The following is a 25,151-nucleotide window of genomic DNA, read 5'->3' on the forward strand; positions in this document are numbered from 1 at the left end:
CCTTGATTTACTCAACGGAATGACAACTGATCAACTGTCGGGAATTATGTGTGATGTAAGTCAATTATTGCGTCAAATAACGATGAGCAACTGTTGATAATTTTCTGGAGGGGGAAAAAAAGGTTTATGTTTTCTCAAGCGGACATGAATTGATCACAGGTGATCAATTTTGGGGTGTGGAGGGAAAAAAATGGGAAATTTATAGAGGAGTGAGGTGTTTACATTTTTTCTGGAGGGGAACAAAGGAGGGTTATGTTAGATGAGGCGTTTATTTGCTCAAGTGGAACTCGATCACTTTTTTTTTTTTTTTTTGAAAGGGGCATTTATGTTGTTTTAAAGGCATTGGTAGAACCGAGTCCACTATTTGAGGATGGATGGTCCTGTCGGTTACATGTCTCAAGTCACATGTCCTATCATTTCCCAAAGAAATTCTGAGCTGTACAAGAAAACAAAATACACCAGAGCGTCATTCATGAGGTGTTCATTCCAAAAAAAATAAAAATCAAAACTTTCAAGACATCAGTACATGGAGGTTCTTTTCGATAGGAAAACAAGCACAAACTTGAGACGACAAAAGCAGGATGGTGATTATGATTGCACTTGTGCTTTTCTCCCCCAAATTTTTTTCTCCCCCTTTTCAAAATCTCAGACAATGCATGGGTGAATCCCCGCAATTTTTTCACATTGTTGCGACAGTACCAAACATATTCACGTACCAAAGCTAGACTTCCTCACAGATTTGACGATAATACCGAATTTATTCATTGAAATGTTGAATAAATACTGGTCAACATTAACGCTTTGAAGCTTCGTCACTGAAACGTACTCGGCATTTCTTATGTCTACTCAAATGCCAACATTTTTTTTCAAAAGTGATAAAATAGTTTAAATAATTTGTTTGAGGTGAGGCATTTATTTTCTCAAGTGGCCAACAACTGATCATCGATTTATTCTTTTCCTTGGTGAAGACAGGGTATTTATTTCCTCAAGTGATATATTTTTTTGTTTATCTGAAGTGTGCCATTTATTTACTGAAGTGATTATGTGGGCTGAGGCGTTTATTCAAGTGGAAACGGGGAGCGTTTATGTGTCGGAGGCAATTATTTGATGAAGTGGTCAACCCTTGATTACTTTGATTTTCAGAGGAAAAAAAAAATTGTGAGTCGTCATCATTTAGCTGGCATTTTCACCCCAAAATATGTGTGGGGAAAAATACACATTTGACGACCGTTTTGACAGCGCAACCAAAAAGCAATGACAACAGGCGTAGAAATATGGCTTTGACAGGGCAACTTTACTCACAAGGCCACTCTGAGAACGTTCACCTGACATCTGTTCGTAGAATCACGCTTAAATAATCGTAAAATAACAAACAAACAAACGGATCGTCTAGACTGAGCACGAAAATGCGAGAACAATCTTTAAAAAAAAAAAAAAAAAAAGCCTCACGTTCTCTTTTCAGGGGGCGTAAATATTAGCATGTTATGTTGAGCGTAAACAATCTGACACCCGAGCATCTTTATTCCCTTTAAAGCCGGACGACGACTAACCTTCACCGCCTACGTCGAGAGTGTATTCGTCGTTTTCACGGCCGCTCGAACCATTTGCTGCGCCACATTTGCTGCCGCGTACAACCTTCAGTCTTAAACAATCTGCAAAGAGACACTCGCTTTGAGATAAAGTGCTAACGGAATGGCACGGCTACAATCAAAAAAAAAACAACACCGTTGTGGACAAACGTGGCGCCCGGTGGCCAACTTGCCCATCATGATCGCTTCCAGAGCAACGGTGAGGAAACACTTTTTAAATAAACGGGAGCAATCAATAAATAACAAAATGGCAGCAAAAAGGGGGTGGGAGGAAGTGTCAGTAATGCTGAGGGCGTTTCTATGGCGACATTCACTGAGAAAGAGATTGAGAGAGAGCAAGAGAGAGAGATAGAGAGAGAGAGAGTGCAGTCCCGGAGGGTGAGTTACACCCGCAGGAGGTCCTCATCGCTGTTGTCGTCGTCGTCCTCCCGCTTGGCTTTAGGTGCCGCGTTGTTATTGTGGCGGCCGGCCGCCGAGCGAGCTTTCTGGCTCCTACGCTTTCGTTCGGGCTCATCCAGGAGGCCCACCAGATCTTCGTCGCTCTCCTCCTGATCGGCACGACAACAAGAGAGGTGAGAGCTTATCTTGACAAAAGCAAAAGGGGGGAAACGCGTGTTGCTTTTGTTTGTTATTTCGTCAAAGCGAAGGCGACATGCGTTGCTTCATCGGTTTTCTTGTTATCTGGTCCAAGTGCAAGCGAAGGAAGGGAAGGTATGTCGTCATGTTGACAAAGGGGCAAGTGAAGGCGACGTGTGTTGCTATGATGCTGAAGCGCAAACGAAGACAAGCTGCGTTGGTTTGTCTTGCCTGTTAAGCCAAAATGTAAGCCATATCACAAGCACCTGCAGGAAAACGCTGCGATGGGCGATGGATGACTTGACCACACGCACTCCGGGAACGCTGAGCACCTCGTCCTCGCTGTCGTCCTCCTGCTCGTCCAACGAGAAGGAACGAAGGCCGTCCGTGTTGACCGGCTTGGTTTTGATGTGCCCGTTGCTTTGGTGACTGCGGCCCCGTTGCGAAGAGGAGAAGGACAAAGTGGAAGAGGTCGCAGAAGGAGCCTCGAGTTCCTCCATCAGCCACTCCATCTCGTCTTCGCCCGCATCTTCGTCCATGTTCACCTGAAAGCACGCGGCAGGCGACATCCTTTCACAACCCAACACATGACGCCCGACACAAATATGGAGAAACTGTGGAGTTGCTATTGCAGACACGACAATTTTGATTTTATTTTTTGGGCAACCTTTTTGGTCATTGCTCGTTTTACAAGTTCGATGCCCTCCCATCAGAGATTTTGGTGAAGAGCAGGGAGAGAGGAAGGAACCCGTCAAGCCGTCCAAAATCGAAATATATGACCTCATGTCGAATGAAGACCAACTATGATTAAATGCAAAATGTCCTTTGTTTTCATTTTTAATTAAATTGAGCTTTTGTGGTTCATTTTAAATGTATTCCTCTGTGGCTGTACAGAAGAACAACACGGAACTGTCATTTAGGAATTGCAGCTTATATATATATATATGTCAAACATTCGGTTTTCGTCTATAATCCGTTCCAGAAGGCTGTTTTGAAAACCGAATTGTTCGAAAACCGAAAACCACAATGGAAAGTGACACGATGAAGCGTCATTTCCTCATGTAAGGAAGGTGAGAGGAGTCAAGCGGCGCATTCAAGTGCGCACTGTTTGTTCGAGAATCGAAATTCGTTCGTCATCCAAGGCATAAAAAAAGCGCGAAATTTTTGGTCGCAAACCGAATTGGTGGAGAACAGAGACGTTCGAAAACTAAGGTTTGACTGTGTGTATGTATATAAAGAATTCTGAAACTAATAAAAGGTAAATTAAATGAGGCACTTTTGGAAAAAAAAAAAAAAACGATCTCAAACCAAGTGAATTAAAAAAAAAAAAGGTCTAAATTAAAAATGTTAAAATAGCACAAAATATCAAATATCATAACCCTGGTCGAAAGTACACCAACTTGAGTCATTCATTCACACACCTTGGAATATTTATAGGAGACCTGGTTGCCTCTCCTGCAGCAGCCGGCCACCTTCTGCATCATCAATTCTCTGGAAGGGAACAAAAGCAAACTTAATCAAACGGATCTCAATTTTCATCATCACTGCGATGTCAACATCCATCTCATTTACATAATAACCGCCGTTACACTACATTTCTATGGCCATGACGGCTAGGCTGGGAAAGATTCCAGCTCACCCGCCACCCTCATGAGGATAAGAGACATGAAAAGATGACTCCTCTCAAAGAAGACAAGACGCTCTTCGCACCTTCGCTCTCGCTTGCGCAGCACCAGCGCGAGTAGACAAACGCTCACGCCCGCCATCAGGAGGCTCAGCAACACGGCCAACACCTGACTCCTCCTGGAAAGAGCCGGGAGGTCGCTGTCTTCGTCATCTTGCGTCTGTGTGTCCACAGTCCTACAGGACACGGATAAGACACGTCATGACTGGTCTATTATTCCGCATTTACATGGCGGGGGACACCCTGAGCTGGTTGAACGGGGCACGTGTAGACGAACATCCGTTTGCGCTCACACTCACACCTCGGGACAATTTAGAGTGTTCGATGACACTTCCATGCATGTTTTTTGTTACCCGGAGAAAACCCACAGGGAGAACACACCAACTCCACACAGGAAGGCCGCAGCCGGAATCGAACCCCGCACCTCTGCACTGTGAGGCGGACGTGTTCACCAGTCGCCCGCCGTGCCATACATCAACCAAAACCATTTTAACGCGTGTCATATCATTTTGTGGGACTCACGTGAGGCCACACACGGCGTCGGTGTGCCACACGAACATGTACTGGCACTCGTCAGTCTCCCGCATGAACTTGGGGATGCCCACGCCAGCCGTCGGGTTGCACTGAAACATGATGGTGGACGACGCCGTTTTGGTTCTCTCGCGCCCGCACGTCGAGTCCGAGGACACCGTCACGTCCAGGTTGCCACCTGTTGGGCGGATTAGACATACGTTGACTCGGTAAAGTCGTTATGGCAATTCCCTTTTTCCTTCACATTTTTTTTTCCATGTTCGCCCCCCCCCCCCACCAAAAAAAAAAAAAAAAACAAGTAACAACCCTCCTTTTATTTGTAGCATTTTAAGACCTCGGAATGGCAGATTAAAAGACAGTGAATTCATTTTAAGGCCTTTAAAAGATAAGCGCACTCCCTGCACGTGCTTTCTGTCGACATCTTTTTTCCTCATAAATTATCTCCAAATTATATAATAAAAGTAAATGAGTCACTGTACCCGCTTACTTTTCAGGACTTCATGACGTTGATGCATGAATAGATCACGTATTAACCTTCAAGGGGCCAGACGAAATAAACTCTCGATATTCAAGGCTGCACTCTAAAGCAGGGCAAACTTTTCGACTTGAGTTTTTAAATCATGCCGTGCATAGCGGTAAAAATCTTTCCATCCATTGGTGGAGACAAGTTAGCGGGCGAAATGATGATTTTTTTTTCTCCCCCCACCGCAAACAATTTGAATCTAATCAGTAGCTTGGTGTTTAAAAAAAAAAAAAAAAAAAAGACGATTTGTGCTCTTCTGTGAGCATGTCAAATACCTTTAATGCAATATTTGGCCTTGCTGGAGGATCCGATCCGCCGTCTGTAGGCTCCGTTGAGTTTGACCTGGCATATGTTGGCGCCCACGCAGGTGGGCAGAGAGCTGTTGGTGAGCCCGGACAGTTGGATGTGGTAGATGTAGTGGTCGCCGTTATCTCTGATGTCTCCGGAGGCTTGGTGCGGACTAAGGACACACACACACACACACGTTTTGAGATGTGATTGCGGGTGGAGGGTAGAAGAAGGGGCAACACTTATTTCACACGACGCTACCTGAAATAAAGCTCCCCGAGACTGAGGCGGGCGCCCGTGTTGGGGTTCTGAATGGTGCCGTTGACCATCTCGACCTCACGCTGCTTGACGGCGCATGCCAAGCGGGTCTCCCAGCCGATCACAAAGAGGCAGGATGCCCTGTCGATGCTGAGAGATTTTATGCATGTGACTTGAAAGTTTGTGTTGATGTAACACAAAGGCTGCCACCAAAAAAAAAAAAAAAAATAATAATAATAATAATAAAACGTGCATAGTCACAAGAAAATAAAATCAAGTTTTGGATAACTCGTTTGGTCGACTCCTTTCTGTTCGTTTGCAAATGTCCCAAGTGGCTTCCCCTCTTTTCAAAACACTGCTGATAACAGATTTGGCATCATTGATAAGCACATTGTTAGGTATTGCGAGACTTTGTCGGTTCTTCTTTGAACTCATCGACTGCCCCAGGTTTTGTGAATGTTCTCCCCTCAAAAGGTCAATGACACGTGCCACCGTTGCGGTTTACTTCCACCTGAACCCTGGAGAACCCAAGAACCCTTTTCTTCTTTGGAAAATGATGAATTATACATTAAATGACTGCTATATGTTCACTGAACACCAAAATGTTTTTTTTTCAAATATTCAATGCCTTAATCCTAATTTAGGATGCGTGCCAAATTTGACCCTTTGGGATTTAAGGGGAGCATTTGAGTAGCAGAATTTATAGGGGCAAAATTTGACCCCGTGGGTTCTCCAGGAAACAAAAAATATCGATATACAGCGAAAGAGTAAGGTGCAATCAAAGAGTAAGTGTGTTTTCTGAGGAGCCCATTTAGCAACGGCGAAACTGGCCTTGAATTCCGATGTTTGACAGGTCGTCAACGGCGAGCCATTATCATCAACACTGCTATGACATTTTCGAAACTTATAAAGGCAGCCAATCAAGTGTTCAATGCTGATATCTAACTGAAATCAATTGTCCTCCACCCCCTTTTCCCGCCATTTTGTTTCCTTCCCGTTGCCTTTGAAAACGCATCTCGCTCAGTGGTATGTAAATCCGATGTCTTATTTTGAAATTTTGTGCAGTTTTGATGAGTAACAGTATTGACTTCCATATATCAAACTGTAATGTCCGACACAGCTTCTGTCACTAAAAGTCAGCTCGAGATTTGGGCATATACGGATAAGAAATATAAATACATGGATGTTATTTTTAATTGGGAGAAAAATAAGAAGTGTTAATTTCAGTAGCAGCCAATTCTAGACCAAGTCTGAAAAGACGTTTAAAAATGTCTTTGGGAGCGAATGAGTTAAAGACAACGAGATATATTCCAGGAGCTCTACAATATCATATTGCTTAATAATGACGTCTTAAAAAGCCAAAGTTTAACGCGAATGACGAACACTCTTCTCTCATTAACCGGTTGCTCGAGACAGCTAAACTGAAAAGTAAATGAATGTCACCGTCCCAAGTTTTTCGCAACTAAAGCGTCCGGGGTGTTTGTGGACTTCACCGCTGCCTGGCCTTTTTGTCACATGTCGAGTTGCGTTCCTACTTGATGATGGCCGGGTGTCCGAGAGTGGTGCCGCAACTCAGCTGGATCTCCGTCTTTGCTGGCACGCCGTTACCGCAAGAGGCGTCGCCGGCTGAATAGTTGACCGAAATCATGGCGTCTATGTGAGAGGGAAGAGTGAGACCAGTTATCGGTAGATAAATACCGGCACTTTATTCAAGTTGTAATTTAACGTGATGATTTCTCACCCTTGTAACTCATCTTCTGAGTGTGGACGCGGCCCAGCGTCTGTGTGGTTCCGTCTGCCGCGTGCCGACACACGGTGGCCCCCTCGTCACAACCCGGCGGTCCTATATGAATCCCCTGACACAGGTTGACGAAATACCTGGCGATATGGAAATGGGAGAGAGTCACGAGGCCCGACAATGAGAAAACAAATCTCATTCTCAAAAGAGACTCACGAGTCGCCGTCGTGGTTGAACTTCCACGGCTTTGTGATGGAAGAGAGGCCTCGCAGGTCGAAGGTTTGATGCTGACTGACCAGCTTGCACTCCATCTTCCGCGGGGCGCACACGGCGCTCGTTCGCCACTGGAAGGTTGCCGAGCATCCCGCCGTTTCCGACAACAGCTGCGGGGAGCCGTGCCCCGCGGACGGGTCGCAGGTAAACAGGATGGACGACCGGCGCTTGGCAGAGGCTAAATCGAGAGAGGAAAGAATGAAGTATTCAAGCCGTAATTGCGTTTTACAGTCATTGAGCTTCGCCGCCTGCATGCAACGAAACGATACAAACGGACAACTTCCTGTGCCTTTTCAGGCGTGTCTTGAGACTTTCTTTGCGGTTTCACTTCTGTTCATCCAAATTTTGTGTTACAAACTGAAACCGCCTGCAAGGGCTGAGGGTTTCACACTCATCATGTCGGCCCGCTGCAAAAATGGGTTTGACACCCCTGCTCTAAAATGTCTGCTTCAACTCAAAATGTCTGAGCTGCTGCATCTTTTCTGGCATGGCTTCTTGAGACACCTTTGTCTCCATGCATGTCCAACAAATTGTTAAGTGAAACTGACTACTGAGGGTAAATTTCCAAATTCAAGTTGGCTTTTAAAGCACTGTCACGGGAAACACTTAAAACATCTGCTTCAGTTAAAAAAAACAACAACAAAAAAAGACCAACTTCCTGTCTCTTTTCTGGCCAGGCCACTGGACAGTTTTTGTGAGCTTACGCATGATAAACATGTCAACTAAACTGCTGAGTGAACTTTGCAGCCTCACCTGGCTCGCAGAAGCCCCATTTTTTATCCTTGTCATAGTTGCCGGTCGTGGCGCACCACTTTTTGCCATCGGTCCTGTCATCCGTGGTGCATTCAGTGTACGACCGCTTCATGAACGTGAAGGGGAACACGCACGGCTCACCTTCATGCGTCACTACAACACATATAGGTATCTTTTATGAGGGCTATCAATTTAAAAATATGAACAAAACCAAGGCCCGATAGCTTCCTTGCGATCAGACGTGGGACCACTTCAGACAGTGGCCACCGCGTACTTACTGGGTGGGCACGGATCGCCGCCGCCGTACTGCATCAGCACGGCTTGCTCTTCGTGCTTGAAATCCATGGTCATGGCCTTGCTGATGCCGAACGACACCGCCGATTTGCCCGAGCCCGCCACGCGACAAATGGCGGCGTCGTTGCAAGTGGGCTCGGCCACCGAGCTGCACACATTGATGAGGTAGCTGGTGGAGGTGTCCAGCGGAACCTGTCGACACAAATGAACGCATGTCACACGATATTAAAACTCATTCAGTACCAGCCAATTTTAGACTAAGCCTGAAATGACGTTTAAAAACGTCATTGGGAGTGAATGAGTCGTAAATTCAGGGGTGGAAGCCTCACCTGCACTTGGCCTGTCAACGTCGACAAGTCAAAAGTGTACTGCAGCTGAGTGTCAACCAGTTTGCATCCGCTGGTGTGGGTGGCATCAGAACACACGATAGGGGTCGCCCATTCAAAAACGTAAACGCAGCCCTGCAGCCTCAGCATGTGCGGGGATCCCTGAAGACACAAAGCCCCGTTATTGCTGTGCTAAAACATGAGTTTGGAACACACAAAAAACAAAAACAAAAACAAAAGCAAAACAGATTCCATGGAGTAAATGGTGTTCTAACCAGCTCCACGCCTCGCTGGCAGGTGAAGATGATGGTGGAGGTGTAGTTTTGTGCCAGGTTCGAAGCACATCGGGTGGAGCTGAAATAAGTGATGGACACATCGCCCGTGGCGCTGATCTGAGGGCCGCTCGTCGTCCGCCCGATGTCCTTTCATCGACGTAAAGAAAAATGTCATGCGTCAGACAATTATTATAGACGTCATTCCTCATCCACTTCAAAGAAGGCCATCCATTGTTGTGCAATAATATCTGTCTTATTATTGACATGTTCAAATCTAATTAATTGTGACTCACAATTGGGGGTCCGTTGTCTGGGTCCATACAGACTACGGCGCCAGGCGGGCAGGTGACACCGGGAATGGGGTTCAGAGGCTGACAAATGTTGATGTAAAAGTCTGGAGAGTCATCATTTTCGTCCACCGCGTCGTCTGAACACCACAGAGACAAAAAGAGAAATCGACGTGGACGAACAACATCGAGCCGGTTGACAAATCATCTGTGCGCGTAAGCGAACCTGTGGCGGTGTAGTATCCAGTGAAGTGGATCAGAGGAGATAGGTCAATCGTGTTGGAGCCGTTCCGGACAGAACATGTGACCTGGGAGGATGACATAAGGTGATCAAAGAGACTGTTTTGGCTGTCATCTTTACAGTGACTTACAACATTTTAGACATGGTGGTAAATCTGGAGTCACGACACATCACAAGTTGTTCATCCATGTTTGCTTTGTTTTTTTTTAATCACGCATACAAACATACTCACAGGCTGCTCGCACACAAGGTGAGTGTGGAAGGCAAACAAATGCGTGCACGTGTCTGCGTTGGAGTCAATGAGGACTGGTGCCGGTAGGGCAGAGCTCATACTGGGTGGTCTAGAAAATACATTGGATAATATTAAAAGTCGGCGCGCAATCTCCGAGCAGATGTCATCATCGTAGGGAGTGGACAGCCTACCGGCAGATGAAGTGGATGACGGTGTTGTGCTTGAGGGCGGGATTGGCGGGGCATGGACTTCCTCCCTCATACATCAGCTCCACCACGTGATCCTTGTACGAGAGTTTCCCACTGGTCTGGCCACCGCTCAGCGCAGTGTTGACGTCTTTAATGCACACCGCTGCGACAAAAACATGCATATGCGTTATGAATGTCGAGTGGAAACATTGACAGTCGCTAAAAGGAGAAAAGACCGCCGTGGGATGGAAATGGTGGATGTTGGTGGAAGTTAATGTGTCATCGGCTAGCCTGTATGGATGAATACGGTGTAGCATGTGCAAAGCTGCGACTTTATCGAACCGAGTGGTGAACTTTGTGCCTCCGCAAATGGGCTCATTAACTCATTGAGGATCAGCCAATTCTGGACCAAGTCTGAAAAGACGTTTAAAAACGTCCTTGGGAGTGAATGAGTTAAATATGAATGGAGCATGGATATATTATATTTAAAAAACAAACAAACAATAATTTCACTAATAATTCCATTTTGAAATAAAAAATATGGATGAGAAAATTTAATCTTGACAGGAAGTGGGATACGAAAAGATCCCTGGGGTATTTTTGAAGAGAGCATGTCACAGGCGCATCAAGACACCTGGGAAATGATTCCAATTGTGACCTACCGGTTCCTGGGTTACAGCCGGCGTTGGCCATGTCCGCGCAAATGTTGACGCGGAACATCCTGCTGTGGTTGTCGTGGTCGTACACCGTGTAACCGCCATCCCGTCTCAGGCTGTTCAGGTCAAACAAGTGACCTTCAAAAGACAAAAGGTTTCATTCACTCATTCATTCACAGCCATTTTCACTGGAGCAACCACCTCAATTTCTTTCAGCAGAAAAAAATTGTGTTTCCATCTTTTTCCATTCTTCAACAATCGGCATTACAAAATGGCTAAGTTTCATGAAAATGTCGATTCCTGGGCAAAAAAACGAGAAAAATTGCTTTTTGTAAAAACATGCATTTCAAGTACAGTATGTGAGGCACCACTGCCACCTACTGGTCGCTTTTTTTACAATGCAAACAACTTATTCTAATTTACAGATTGCATCAGACCCTCCTCCTCTCTATGACAAAAAAAAAAAAGACTTAGCTGTACAAGTACGTCCTTGGTAGGCGGGGCCTAGTTTTAAAAAGATGTACACGTACGTCTTGTGGAATTAAAGAGTTAAAAAAAAAAAATCAGTTTGCAACATTGAGGTAGTACTTTTTTTTTTTTGCAATGCAACAAATGCTGCGGGATTTGAAAGGAAATTGAACTGGGTAGGATGAAAAAACGCATCGGATGAGATCTAGTCCGCGGGACATATTTTGCCCTCTCCCTAAACTACATGGATAAGCCGCAAAAGGAAAGTTAAAAATTCAACCTGTAGCTGGATTGGCGACTCTGCAGCCGTCGTGCTGGCTGCTGTTCAATGGGCAGGCAGCGGCCGTTAACCACACGAAGGTGTACAAACAGTCCTCAATGGCGGAAATGAGAGTTGGACGAGAGTCCTGAGAGAGGATATAAACGTTTGAAAACATAACGTGGGGTGTTTCTGGAACAATAATTTTGTGCAAGATGAAGTCTACATTTAGTAACGTACAACTTGGTCTTTGTCGCACTTGAAGCGAATGATGGTACTCCTGTTGCGGACTCCGTCAGGACAGGCTTGGCCGCCGCTGTACTGCAGCTTCAGCACGCTCGTGTCCCACGTGGGGCCGCTCGTCACATGACCCAGACTCACGTATTGGTCTCCGATCTTCACGCAGGATGCACTGCCGGAGGGACACTTCCACGAACCTGCCGCAGCAGAAGAGCATCTTTCATTGAAAGCAAACATATTTGGGAAGAGTTGTACAGGCAGGATCGTGACAAAAGACGCACCTCCCTGCGGCACCAGCGACCTGCAGATATTGATGTAGAATCTCTTGCTGGTGTCCTCTGTCGAAGCCGTCACCTCCCAGTTGCGGGCCTCCATGGCCAGAGGTGAGAGGTCATAGGAGTGGCCCTGACTGTCACTGGGGGGCAGGAAGAGCAAGCATAACTACCGGATGTGACCGTAGACCAGAAAAAAAGGGTACTGATGCACTATATTCACCCCGTCGCTGACCTAAAGCTCGCTATTCATATTTTTTATCCATTCTTTCTGGCTCGCTGGTTCTGTCGCATGACAAGTACGATGTCCGCGGATGTGACAATAAGATGGCGCTCCTTGAGAAGGATCTTACTGGGATGAGCAGCTGGTGGTTTTGACAGGGAGGCACGCCAATGCGGTTGCCCAGTTGAACAAGTAGGTGCAATCTGGAGTCTCCTTGATGAATTCTGGCACCCCCTTAAGAAAAAGAAAACAAAGGGAAACTATTGCAGTTGCATCTTGTATGCCGTAGTTCATTTGGGTAGTTTAACATTTTTTTAAAAAGCGATGAAGTTGAAGAGTTGCAATCAAAGCGTGAAGCTCACAGGGTGCATGTCAGGGTGGCAGGAGAAGTGGATCTCTGTGGACCGCTGGTAGATCTTGTGACATGTCTCGCCGTTGGTGTAGTTCAAGATCAGCTGATCTCCCACGAAGATCAGACGCTGGTTCGCCACCCCTACATGCGCACGCACACACACGCATATCAACCACAATTGCAGAAAAAGCCACACAGCAAAGACAGACCGCTTTTTTATTTTTTTGTCACCTGCTATCTTGTGGTTGCTTCCGTCCACCTGGCACGAGGAGACGGTGTCGTCGCCCGTGTCTTTGCCGGTGCAGACGCCCCTCTGGAGGCCGCCGCACACCGACAGGTGGTAGATGTACTTGTCGCTCCTCACTGGGTAATCTTTGCCCTTCAGGGAGCTCAGGTTGAACTCAAAGCCACTTCTCGGGTCTCGGACGCGGCACTCGTCACCTAGCAAGAAACGTGGGCAAGTACTATTGTCAGACAGACATGTAAAACCGTCAACCTCGAGGCTTTTTTACATTAACTACGAAACTACGTACACATTAGCTACTACTTACAGGCATTCAAAATTTATCGTCTTTTAATTAAAGCTATCAAGTGGCTTTTTGGGAGGCGGGAAGAGCTCAGATTTTAGCCGTAAAAATAACTATGAAGCAGATGCGCCAGTCATGAAATCACCGGAACTGCTAGCAGTCAGGTGTATTGTCCGTGTAGCGACTCTACCTTGCGACTTCCTGATGGGACAGGCTTCGGAGGTCCGCCAAATGAAGACGTACTCGCAACCGTCCTGCCGGTCGAACATCGGGGAGCCCTGAAAAACACAAACACACGGTGCGTTTCTCATCCAGCCCTATTTTGTGCAACCGAACATTGGCGGGAAGAACGTTCCAGATGACTCACTGGGCTGTCGCCACACAGCAAGATGATGCGTGTGGAGTAGCGAGACGTCGCGCCGCACTGGTCCCCGTGGTGATACAAGATGCTGATGGAGCCGTCCTCCGCCACCTGCGGGCTGGCCTGGACCAGACCCAGGCTGTAACTGGCTCCATCAATTACGGCACAAGCGCCCAAAGGACCCACTGCAGGGAGTCATATATGCATTTTGTAGTTGATAAATGTATCAAGCTTTTAACTCATTCACTCCCATAGACGTTTTTAAACGTCTTTTCAAACTTGGTCCTGAACTGGCTGGTACTGAATGAGTTAAGAGTGAGTGCGCTTTTGGCCTTATTTATGTGTGCATGTATTAAATGTCCTGTGGATAACGCACGGTAGCATTTGACAAATGCACTGTGAGAGCAATCGCACACTGACCGGGACAGTCCTTCAGAGAGGGGAGGGGTCTGCAGACATTAATGTAAAAGCTGCGCGATTTCACCGCGTCCGTATCTATGGCAACCCAGGGGTTGTCCTCTCCGCCTCGGACCAGGTGACTCAAGTCGTACTCGTTGCCACGGGAATCTGGAGCGCACACAAACGCACGTTTAATGGAAGAAGGTGGACCGATGTTGCGCCATCTTCCGTGCCGATACCGATGACGCGGCAGTCCACCGGCGCGGGGACGCACGCCAGTGCGGTGGAGAACTCGAAGAGGACGTCGTGGACCACGTGGCTGGGCAGGGTGTTCAAGTCCTCACGTAGTAGCTTCAATGATCCCGAATGTGCGTTTGCATCGCACACCAAGTTAATGGTGAAGGTGTCCCGCGTTGCTGAAAAGGAAGGAAGAAGTCTTTTTTTTTCCAACGGGGAAACATTGTGACGCTTCATCCAAAGCAGTAAATTGTATTGTTGCGACTGACAGAAGCTACTACATATGCGCACATCAAAATAAAAGCATTGAAAGCAACAGAAAAAGGGGGGGGGGGGACGAATTGATAAATACATTATAAATAAAAGCAGTGCATACATTACATTTTATTTTGACTTCTATACAGACTGCGAGGGGCCAGACACGACTGTGGTGGGGCGGACGGTTGTACTTTGGGCCTTCTGCTTACCTGTAGAATCATCACGGGGTCCCTTATATGTCAGTTTGAGGAGGCCATCCGTGGAGTACTGTAGGGTCTTCTCCACCCCCACTGGGCTGATGGGATGACCTTCTTCCAGTTCGCAGCCCGCCATTCCCGCGCCGCAATCGGCCTGATCTGAGCAGATGTTCAGCTGCGAGGTGGGATGAACCAGGAGGTAAGCATTGAAGAGTATTATTCATATTTAAAACGATTTCTGTAAAAAAAAGTGTGTCACAACTAAATCATCCCGACATCAGTCTTACCAAGAAGTCCTTTCCGTTGCCGCTGGTCTTGTATCCGGTCTTGGAGGCGAGCGGCTGCAGGTTCAACTCCAGGCCGGTGTTGGGATCTATCACAGCGCAGCTCTGAGATGGAAGCACATTGCTCACTTTGCAGGATGTGGGGCTGGGCGATATACGCAAGAAAATAAAACTCAAGATGCCCAAAAATGTTGCAAAATGTTACGTTTGCTGTTTATGTAGTTTGCGCACGCACGTGAGCTAAAAATAATTTTTTTTCCCCATGATTCTGACTCAGCAACTCAAAAGATTCAAGAAGAATCACTTACACTGTTCTTGGTAGTGGTGATGGCACAGGCAGCTCTCGTCTCCCAGATGAAGTTGGCAGTGCAGTTCTGGTATATGAGGAATCGCGGGCCCATTGACTGCATGACAATGAAGACGAAAAAAAAAACCAAATAAAAACGAGTGACACAGAGATTGCCGAGTTGCGCCCTGCCCACCCAAAGCGTTTCACTGACCAGCATTCCCCTGGTGCACACCAGGTGGATTCGGCTGGTGTACGTCAGCTTTAGGCCGTCTGACTCGCAGGGGGCACCGTCTGTGAACTCCAGCAGCAGCCGGTCGCGGCCTTCGATGATGGGGCCGCGTTTGGAGACACCCATGTTACTTACAGACACCACTTCTTGCGGGTAGCCCTGAGAGACAGACGGGAAAGATACCATTCGTTACATTTTGACATCTTCAGGCGAGGGATCCATTCGTTCGCTATTGTGGCTGGTAGAACCGGACCCCAACGACAAATATTCAACACAACTCTCACGAGGATACACGAAGATGTACCTCGGTGGTTGTGTACTTCATCTGGCAGACGGACGCGTGGCGGTCGCAGCCCTTAACGGCGTTGATGGGCCGACATACGTTGATGTAGTACTTCCGCAGGGCGGCGGAGTCGGACAGGTCCATGGCCTGCCAGTTGCTGCCGGATGAGGGGTAAGACAGGCTGCGGACGATATCAAAATCATTTTTTTTTTGTGTGGAAGTGAATTAAAACTATTCACAAAATAGCAGGGGCTCGCTGTATTGAAATGAGTGTACCTGGACAGGTCATATTGGTCCAAAGTTTTTGGATCGGTCACCAGACACTCGTGAGGCCTCTCGGGACATGCGTACGATGTATACCAGTGAAAGTTATATGTGTACTTGTCTTCCACCTGTGCCCATTGAAGAAAATTAACTCATTCAAACGGCCTATTCTTATTCACAGATTGCATCAGACGCTCCTCCTCTCTATGACGCAAAAAAAAAAAAAAAAGACTTAGACGTACAAGTACGTCCTTGGTAGGCGGGGCCTAATTTTAAAAAGATTACGTCTTGTGGAATTAAAGAGTGAAAGAAGCTGCTCGTCAAAACATATGAAAGGAACAAAATGTGACAGGATGTCGACCTGGAATTCTGGTTTTCCAGCACCGGCTTCGGGGTCGCAGAGGAAGGAGATGAGGGTGGATCGGAGCGTGTGTTGCTGGTTGTTGTACTGCGAGCCGTTGCTGTAAGTCAACTGGAGAAGGCCGTCATAGTAGGACAGCCGTGAGTTTGCCTGCCCCAGACTCCAACTACTGTAATGACAGGAAAAATAAAAATATGAAGACGCGGGTGGGGCAAAGTATTCGGTAGATGTTTGCAAACGGTTTTCTTTTACCTCGATTCGACCTGACAAGCGCCGGCCTTTTCAGGACAGGTGGCGGCTGTGACCGGGCCGCACACGTTGATGTAGTAGTCGTAGTTGTCGTTGGTCAAGTTGTAATAGCCGCCGTTAGCTTTGGTGAGTGGCGACAAGTCGAAAGAGAAGCCTGGCGAGTAAAAAAAAACAAAAAAAACAAAAGAAAAACACAACAACACACAAGTCTTTTATTTTGCTGTAATCCAAAGCGATAAATTGAGGCGTGAACATATCGTACCGGCCTGCGGGTCCTCCACCTTGCAGTTGTCCCCTTGCGTCTTGGAGAGGACGCACGCGGCCGCCGTGTACCACTCCAGCTCGTACACGCAGCGATCCGATGAAAGACTGCGGAGGATGGGGGCACTCTCCAGATCTCCTGCAGGAGACAACATACAGATTAAAATGGCAAATTGGATTTTTGGGGTGAAATTTCATTTCTGGCCTAGGCTCACTCATGGATCATTATTAGGATTAGCATTATTAGTATGAACTCATTCAGTACCAGCCAATTCTAGACCAAGTCTGAAAAGACGTTTAAAAACGTCTTTGGGAGTAAATGAGTTAAGCCACCTGGTTTGCACTTAAGCGTCAGGATAGTTTGAATCCGTGTGGTTTTGCTGCAAAAGTCTCCATCAGTGTACACCAGTCTGATGTCGTTTCCCTTTTCGGTCTTCTGGGGGGATGAGAGGAAGCTGCCCAGGCTGATCATCTTCTGGTCTTTGTCTGAAACCGAAAATCAAGAGCATAAAATGTATCCCGCCAGACATCCTCCGCTTGTTTTCAATACGAGGTTGACGGCAACCTTCTGGATGTTCTCATGTGTTCGGTCGTCGATAAATTGACAATTTCAAGTGAGGTTATTCCACCTTGCCGTCTCTCTTCTTACCTACGGAACAAATGGCCGCACTCTCCGGGCAGCCCTCGGCGCCTCCTGTTTGTACGACTTTGTGGCAAACGTTGAGGTAGAAGCGCTTCAAATCTGACTCGGAGGATTTGGGATCCACCGCCTCCCAGTTGCCACTCAACTCTGACCCTAGAACCAAAGACAATCTGCTATCTAGCGGTATCACCTGAATCGTTCTACCGTCTCAGAAAGTATCCCGACCCGACAAAATAAATAATAATAATAAATAAATGCATGCATAGGTGGATCTTCCCCACTCACCAGGGAAGCGAGTGAGGGGCGAAAGATCATAATGCTTGCTGCCATCAGTAACCCGACACAGAAGATCCTCTTTCTCCTTGACGCAGGCGTACGCGGTCTGCCAGTCAAAGTAATACGTGCAGTCCGTCTCCCCGGCAAACACGGGGGCCCCCACACCGCCATTGGCTGAAAAATAAAAATATAAATACCGCACGGTATAGAAGGATTAGCTAGTGCACCGCGGCGAACGCGGCGCCGGAGCTGATGTTTAGGCTGACGTTTCTCACATGCGTTCCTGTTGCAGTCAAAGTTGATGATGGTCATCCTCTGGAAGCCGGTGGAGCACTTGGCGCCGTCGGGGTAGATCAGAGTCAGATCTCCGTCGGAATAACTGAAAAAGAAATGACAGGGGCAATCTTGAAGATCAACTCTAGAGTTTGATTTCTGCAAGTGAAGTGTTGAAATGGAAGATTTGGACATTGGAGTGATTTTCATGGTTGTCAAAAGGGCAGACGGACACAAAGTAGCAAACACTAAAGATGATCAAATTCGGTGCGGAGCAAACGCGTGCTGCAAAAATGTATTCACGCCCAAAAAGAGACACATTTGGAGGTATGTCAATCAGACAAAAGACAAATTTACCGCAGAGTCTGGTTTTGGTATCTCCCGGCCACTTTCTTCACGTCGCCCGACTTCTTCACTTGGCAGGAGGAAACAAACTCCCCCAGGCTGCTGCATTCGTCCGACGGCACTTTTCCACACACGTTCAAGTAATAAATGTAGCTTCCGGTCCCGTCGCTGTCTGGCGAATGGGCATAGTAGGGATGGTCTGCAGCTAGACATTAAAAATAAAGATGGATTTGGAAGCGGTCAGTATCATGTCCAGCTGAATTTTTTTTTCGACAGTGACTTTAATTCATGCTATGAAAAAAAGCGAAATAATTTGAACAAGCTGAACATTTCCAAAGACATGACAATCCTTCAACCGCATGTTGATAACTGTTTTTGACACAAGGCGTGTGCTTCCAAAGCAAATATTTTGCTGAGGTGGCCTTGTCTTACTCGTTACAAATCTACATGAGAATCAAGCATGAGAAAGCATACGAGGTTGCCACGTTATTCAAAATAAATGGATCAGCCGAGTCATGAAGTTTGTCAAAACATACAAGCATGTTGTGACGCCCCCCCCCAAAAGAACTTATTTTCACATTAAACCTGAAAGAAAAAAGTCTTTCTGTGGAAGTTGATGCAAGTTTTAAAGCCCAGAAAAAAAGTTCTGAATTTAGTTTTTGGATAAATTTTAATCGAAAATCTATTTTTTTTTACCCCCGCCCCAAAAAAATAAAATAAAAAATGACTGGATATTGCAAAAAAAAAAAAAAAAAAACCCACTGAATATTGCATGGACATATCGCCCATCACTAGTTTAGTTGAAATAATTAGAATATATATATATATTTTTGGACTATTGAAAGCTGGCGAGGCGACAGGTGCCACCGATTGGACAACTTACAGCTCAAGGTGAGTGGCGTCAAGTCGACGGAGATGTCATGCTGCTGGCTGGTGAGTTTGCATGTGTCGCTCTCCAAATAATCCCTGTGGCATGCGTACTCCGTCACCCATTCCACTTCGTAGCGGCAGTTGGCCTCCGCCGTCATTTTTGGAGTGCTGCCCTGTGACCAGGAGAGCGTTCGGAGCCAGGGAAAGTCAGCTCGCGACAGCTCGCACGGGGGCTACGAACATGAGGGTAACCTACCGAATGTCTGCTTGATGGACAGATGAAGGTGATGGTGACGGCGGGAGAGTGTCCGTTACAGAAGACGGGAGGAGTCGCGTCGGCGCTCACGTCGTACTGCAGCCTCAGTCTTCAGAGGGTGGCGAGCAACGGACACAACCAGGGAACAAAGTTAGATTAAAAGTATCGTCGATCAAGTAGCGACGCTCCAATTAGTCATTAATAGAATCAAATGGCTAACAGGAAAGTAGTAAGCGGTGATAAACTGCACTCTTGGAGGTTTTTTTTTGGGGGGGGGGGCTATTTTCAAAAGTAGTTATTTTCAGGGTAATGTTATAAGAGGAGTCAGAAATTACTAAAGTGTTTTAGGATCATAATTTGAGGTACATTGATGATTTAACTAAACAAGGGGGTTCCTCTATTCGCACGTTTCTGTATTTGGATCGAACTGGCATAATATGCTAGCCAATACATTTTTAAAAATGTGTTTTTTTTTTTTTTTTAACATCAGATGTACACATTTGGAAATGTCATGCGGACCCCGAGACTGGTTAAGACTAACCTGTCGTTGGATAGGAGCTCTAAAGGCTTTGTGGGAGAGCCCATGTTGTAGCCTACATTCTTCGTAACCACGCAGGCGGCAGAACCTTCCGGACAGCGTGTTTCTCCGCCACCTGTGACAGCGGAGGAAGGCGTCACTTCACATGATCAAACCTCAAGGCTAAACCGAGAAATGCAGAGGAATTGCGGAATGTAGCGAAAGGTCGGTGGACGCAGGTGTCGGTAAGCTAACGTTCTGAACACAACCCTCTTTCCGACACATTGCGGGCGACTGACTGAGGCTGCGGCAGATGTTGACGTAGAAGTCGACGCTGTCGTCCCCGTCGTCTACCAGGTAACCGCCGCTGACTTTGATCAGTGGGTTGAGGTCATGCTTCTTCCCGTCGGTGTCAAAGACAAAGCAGGGCACCTGCACACACACACAAAAAAAAAGCTCAAACACAGAAACAGAATTTAGGTTAGCGATGGCGTCTCATCATCATTCATGGATCTTCTTGTCCGTCAAAAGTACGTCATCCGTCGCACCTCTTTGTGAGGTTTGAACTTGTCGCTGCTGCAGGCCACGTAGGTCCTCCACTCAAAGTAATGCACGCACTGGGAAACGGCCACAAACTCTGGAGTACCCTGCGCAAAGCGACACAACAATAGCATTATACAAAATTGACTCATTGTATTGTGATCCAAAGATCAGGAAAACAACACTGACGACGTTTAACTTGATCCGTCACCATAAAAACCACACCACAAACACTCTAAGCTTTGTCAACTTCAGAGTTCAGCTCACCGGTAGCAGATCAATTGATTAGTTGTTCAATAAGCAGACAAAGAAAAGAGACCAAACGCATTGGATTGAGGCCATGAAGAAAATGTTGTGATTGAGAATGTGTTCGTTAAGTGCAGACAATGAGTGCAAAGTGGCAAACGTGATTATATGTTGTGGCGGAAAAATGTGGCAAATATAAAACTGAATAGTTAAAAAAAAATAATCTTAAGTTACATTGTCCTCAGTGAGACCTGCCTGTCTTTCTCGTTTTTTTTTTCTTCCAAGTCAGCCGCTTCTTGTTAGCGTTTTATCACATTTGTCAGTCTTGTGCTGTTGATGAGTAACGTGACGGAACGTCTACAAGCGTAACTTTCCATTCCCAGGCTTGACGCGCACAGAGAGGGTGACGCGAGTTTATTCGACAGAAGCCGAAAGTTAACAGGAAGTGAGAGACGGCGTTGAGCTGCACACTCACTTTTGTGCTCAAAACGTGCATGACCCCTCACACGTCTGCTCCAAACTTGAAACTAAACAAGAAGCTATAGTGTCCATTGATTAAAAAAAAAAAAGAGATTTGTTCACTTGTCCCTTCACGTGTAAATCCGCTTCAATTCCAAGCGCCGACTCTCAGGTCCAAATACACTTTGGCGCTCCTTTATATTTAGACGTGGGGCAAAACAAAAGTATTGTACTTTTGAGGCCCAAACTAACACAATGTTGCGAGTGAGTCTGTGGGGAAAACGTTTGTCTATTTTGTGACATCAAAGGTCGACCGTATCGGACCTGAAGGCCTGCTGGCTCCCCGCTATGCACTTTCGGTCACAGTTGAACCGTTTCGGTGTCAGCCAAAGCTTGTCAGAGCTCACCATGGTTTTCCCACACTGGAAGCCGATGGTGGTCTGGATGAAGTTGTCATTTCCCTCACATTTGACGGTACTGTTGTAATCCAGGACGGTTCCGGACAGCCTCCGCAGGGACAGCTCACCTGCGTAAACGAGAGAAGTGATGGGGTGTGAGTGGGTGGGTCTTAACAACTGTGGCGTATCTGTGACTGAATGTGTGAGGCGGGCCAAATTGGGTGAGTGACGTGTTTGCTGTGACCGTGTGTCACAAATATGTCTCTAAATGTTTCTTTTTTCCTTCCCAGGCTTGCTTTGAAAAACATGTTCACCCCAGCTGAGCCAGTGCCCTTTGAGAAGATCATTTGTCACAGCTGGCATGTTTGAGGTTGATATAAATAACAGTAGTGGGAAAAGTTCTGCTATGGTCACCACACCGACAGCGCAGCCGCCAGCCAGTAGTTTAATACTGAGAACTTAGCAGCAAGCTAAAGAAAGATGACCATGTTTATTTTCTGTAATTATGACTTAACTGGTGTCCCCCGTGCAAGGTTAGCGACTTCGTGTACATGATTCTAGCCTCATACCTTAGATTGCTACAATGGGAACGTTGCGATTTAAGCCTTTGTTTTGCTGCTATGAAAAGGAAATGAGTCATGTGTAACATGACACAATACAGAAAGTGCCCCAATCACCCCAAATAAGACGGCGTAATGGTCATATCAAGTAAGTTTTTAAAAGCCCCGCCGTTATGAACAAATGAAATTAACCAGCTTCTTGTTTAAATTTTAATGACCAATAAGAGAAATCATCACTGATTCCAACCAAATAAATAGAACTACAGAAAAGTAAAGCACACAAATAGGCAAACGAACGTCGGGCAAGATTGCTCGGACCTGTATCGTATGTGAAAAGGATGATGTAATCATAAAGACTGCTCAGCGAGCACCCAAACAATACATGACCACAGTGTCTCTTTGTAATCCTGCAGTGCAACTGTTAAAAAAAACCCACAACAACTATCAAACATCTTGTGCCATGTGGCGCTCAAGGGACACGAGGGGGAGTCCATCAGGCTACTTGCATAAAGTAATCAATCAACACCGCCACTCCTGACACTGTTCAGGAGCAACTAAGTCTGAGGGATAGGGGGAAAAAATACCAAAAAAAACCCCCAACAACAACATTGAGTCAATTTTGGGGGGGGTCTATGACCAACTAAAATTAGTCGACAAAAATGATTAATAAACCGACTTTAGGAGAAACACACAGGAAGAGAAGGACGTGACAGACTCACCGACAGAGTGGTAAACATTGCTTGTCAGGTTGCGGGCGCAGACAGCAGTGCCTTCACCGCAGGTAGTCAACGGAGACGAATCGCACAGCTTGAGGGTGTAACTTATTTTATTATCCAGGTCGATTGCCTCCCATTCATAGCTTTGGGGGGGGGGGGGGGGGGAATAAAATCAAGTATAAGAAGTAGCTCAGACACTTTTTTAAGACATTTCTGTGGAAGTCCAAGTCTCCCAAAAAGTTACAAACAATTTGACAGGTTTTTTGGGGGATCGGTATCGTACAGTACGCCAAACCTCATCCCCGCCCCACATACAGCTGGCCCGATGATTTCATTAGATTGGCAACTAGTTTGTTTAGATCTTGTTCTGCCATCTTCATTTCTGCTGCAGTTCTTGTCAAATGTTCCGAGCGTCCGGCTGTTTGCTTCTCCTCGCTGATCATGGTATTGTAATAGGTGCTAATATTAATAGTACACAGTTGTTAATTTTACAACAGCCAGACTCACCAATGGCCCAGGAGTATGTGGCCCGGGATGAAGATTGATGCAACATATGAAACAATGGCCCTAAAATTACCCTATTTCTGCTTGACATATACAGTAATTTTAAAATACGTCTCGTTACTGCGGGTGTAAATATATTTTGATTTAACTGATACGAGTCAAATCGTTATTTTGGAAAATGCACCATTCTTGAACAGTACCTCAAGTAATGAGACATATCAAATGGGTTTTTTTTTTGGAATGCATAAAAGACACCAGGTATAAATATGAGGTTGCTGATAATTGTTCTCTCTTTGAATTTCATTCACGTTTCTTTAGGTTGAGGCCAGCTTTTAAAGCTTTTACATTTCCGATATCAATAAACAAGACAGTATGAAAGTATGCCACACTTGGGAAACGTTAATTACATTGTGTGTGTGTGTGTGGGGGGGGGGGGGGTCGGAATAACACATTTAACAAAGCCATGGGGGGAGATGAGCATCACTCCTTGTTTCTATCGACTTATTGCGGTTCGAACTTTGAATTTTTGTAAATAAAGAGTCTTCGTTTGGTAACAGCGCCGTATGTTAGCTCGCCACCGTGTCAATATTTGCTCACTTTGACAGCAACCAGTTGCTAATGGGGAGATCGTGTCAGCGAAGCGCATGTTGTTGACGGGTTAGCCGCTAGCTCGCTACTTTAGCTTGACCACAGCCAGCTCACAAACGGTCACAAACGTGGCCATAAATATAGCCCAAATGAGCTTTCTTAGCTACCCGGGACACTCTTGGCGTGACAAAAGACGTCTCGAAATAGAAGAAATATTGTTAAGAAGTTAACGAGACGAAGAAGGCAATGGCTGACTCATGTTCTCTGAACCTTTGAATGTCACGAGGCGGGAGTACAATCACATGACCCAGCTGACACTTTGTGCATGTGTGCGTGTACGTGATTAGGCGATTTCATGGTAATATAATCTATGAGTCCAAATGGAAGTCTACGTTGTTTTGTTTGTTTGCATTGGAGGTGTGTTTATACCTGCAGAGGTCCTGGTACCACGGACCTGCCTCCTTCTCCTCCGCTGCCGTAGCGGTGGCCGTCGTAGCTCCGGAGAGGAGCAGCAAACATCCCACTCTCACCACCAAGCAAAGCAGGCACCCGAGAGACAAGCGCCGCCGGCCGTGGTTCAGTAAAAACATGCTTGAGCGGCTGGCTGTTCAGCAGGACGACATGATAAACGCGTCAGAGGAAGGATCGCTCGGTAGGAAGTGACTGCGCCACATGATTCGACGTCACATGACTGTCAGGTAGTTCAGCCATGCGCGCTTCAGGTACCGTGGGACATTCAACCACTGGTACGACAGCCTTGTCACACAAATAAATATTGGACTTTGGAAGGACTTCTGATTTTACATGTTGTCAGCAAATTCGTTTCAATCAACCATCCTGCTCGACTAGGAATGAACGGAGAGGAACTCGACAGCACTCAAAGGGACATTCCAAAAATGTAAAGCGTAAAAGGGTCACAAAACTTTCACAATTGGCATCGACGCAGAAGCAGACGAGGATTAAAATCAACATAAATAATAGTAGACCGATAACATGAATGGTCAGAGTGAAAAGAAAATATAAGAGATACAGTTTTCGTCGAGAAAACAGTGGTTGAGGTTTTTGAGTATTTTAGTTGCGTCAGTGGCATCCCGCGGGAAAACTGTGTCGTTACGTCATAACAATGCGCCCCTTAACAGCCAATACTGTACCTCCATTGCGTGATTATGATTGTTCAGCCACCCATTTCTAATGTGCTTCTGCTCACCAAGGTTTTCGGGCAATGTTGTACCCTG

The 25,151-nt window shown here is 46.3% G+C and overlaps 1 protein-coding gene across 4 annotated transcripts; it reads right to left on the reverse strand.

Moving 5' to 3' along the window:
• Positions 1-465: 465 nt before the first annotated feature.
• Positions 466-25,104, reverse strand: igf2r (insulin-like growth factor 2 receptor). Of its 4 annotated transcripts, none has more exons than XM_052053512.1 (51): positions 24,346-25,104; positions 22,828-22,967; positions 21,558-21,676; positions 20,454-20,552; positions 20,205-20,337; positions 19,930-20,041; positions 19,389-19,497; positions 19,146-19,305; positions 18,275-18,467; positions 17,920-18,023; positions 17,654-17,818; positions 17,375-17,521; positions 17,059-17,211; positions 16,727-16,864; positions 16,468-16,618; positions 16,216-16,384; positions 15,867-15,982; positions 15,612-15,771; positions 15,290-15,466; positions 15,098-15,193; positions 14,793-14,894; positions 14,518-14,680; positions 14,053-14,229; positions 13,835-13,981; positions 13,421-13,599; positions 13,244-13,331; positions 12,758-12,967; positions 12,537-12,667; positions 12,305-12,408; positions 11,961-12,094; positions 11,680-11,876; positions 11,461-11,587; positions 10,719-10,850; positions 10,060-10,219; positions 9,869-9,977; positions 9,622-9,703; positions 9,402-9,535; positions 9,109-9,255; positions 8,837-8,995; positions 8,492-8,699; positions 8,214-8,366; positions 7,404-7,638; positions 7,191-7,327; positions 6,985-7,102; positions 5,453-5,599; positions 5,179-5,363; positions 4,372-4,558; positions 3,876-4,025; positions 3,587-3,656; positions 2,498-2,710; positions 466-2,137 (listed from the first exon to the last, which is right to left on the reverse strand). In XM_052053512.1, the coding sequence occupies exons 1-51, from the start codon at positions 24,504-24,506 to the stop codon at positions 1,973-1,975; spliced, it is 7,452 nt and encodes a 2,483-aa protein (XP_051909472.1). In that variant the 5' UTR covers positions 24,507-25,104; the 3' UTR covers positions 466-1,972. The 4 variants fall into 4 exon arrangements, with proteins under 4 accessions (XP_051909472.1, XP_051909471.1, XP_051909470.1 ...); XM_052053511.1 differs by having other exon boundaries at positions 2,480-2,710; XM_052053510.1 differs by having other exon boundaries at positions 2,432-2,710; positions 24,346-25,102.
• Between the last annotated feature and the right edge of the window lie 47 nt (positions 25,105-25,151).

Source organism: Hippocampus zosterae, chromosome 19 (genome assembly GCF_025434085.1).
Source record: "Hippocampus zosterae strain Florida chromosome 19, ASM2543408v3, whole genome shotgun sequence".
In the NCBI taxonomy this organism is placed as follows: domain Eukaryota; kingdom Metazoa; phylum Chordata; class Actinopteri; order Syngnathiformes; family Syngnathidae; genus Hippocampus; species Hippocampus zosterae.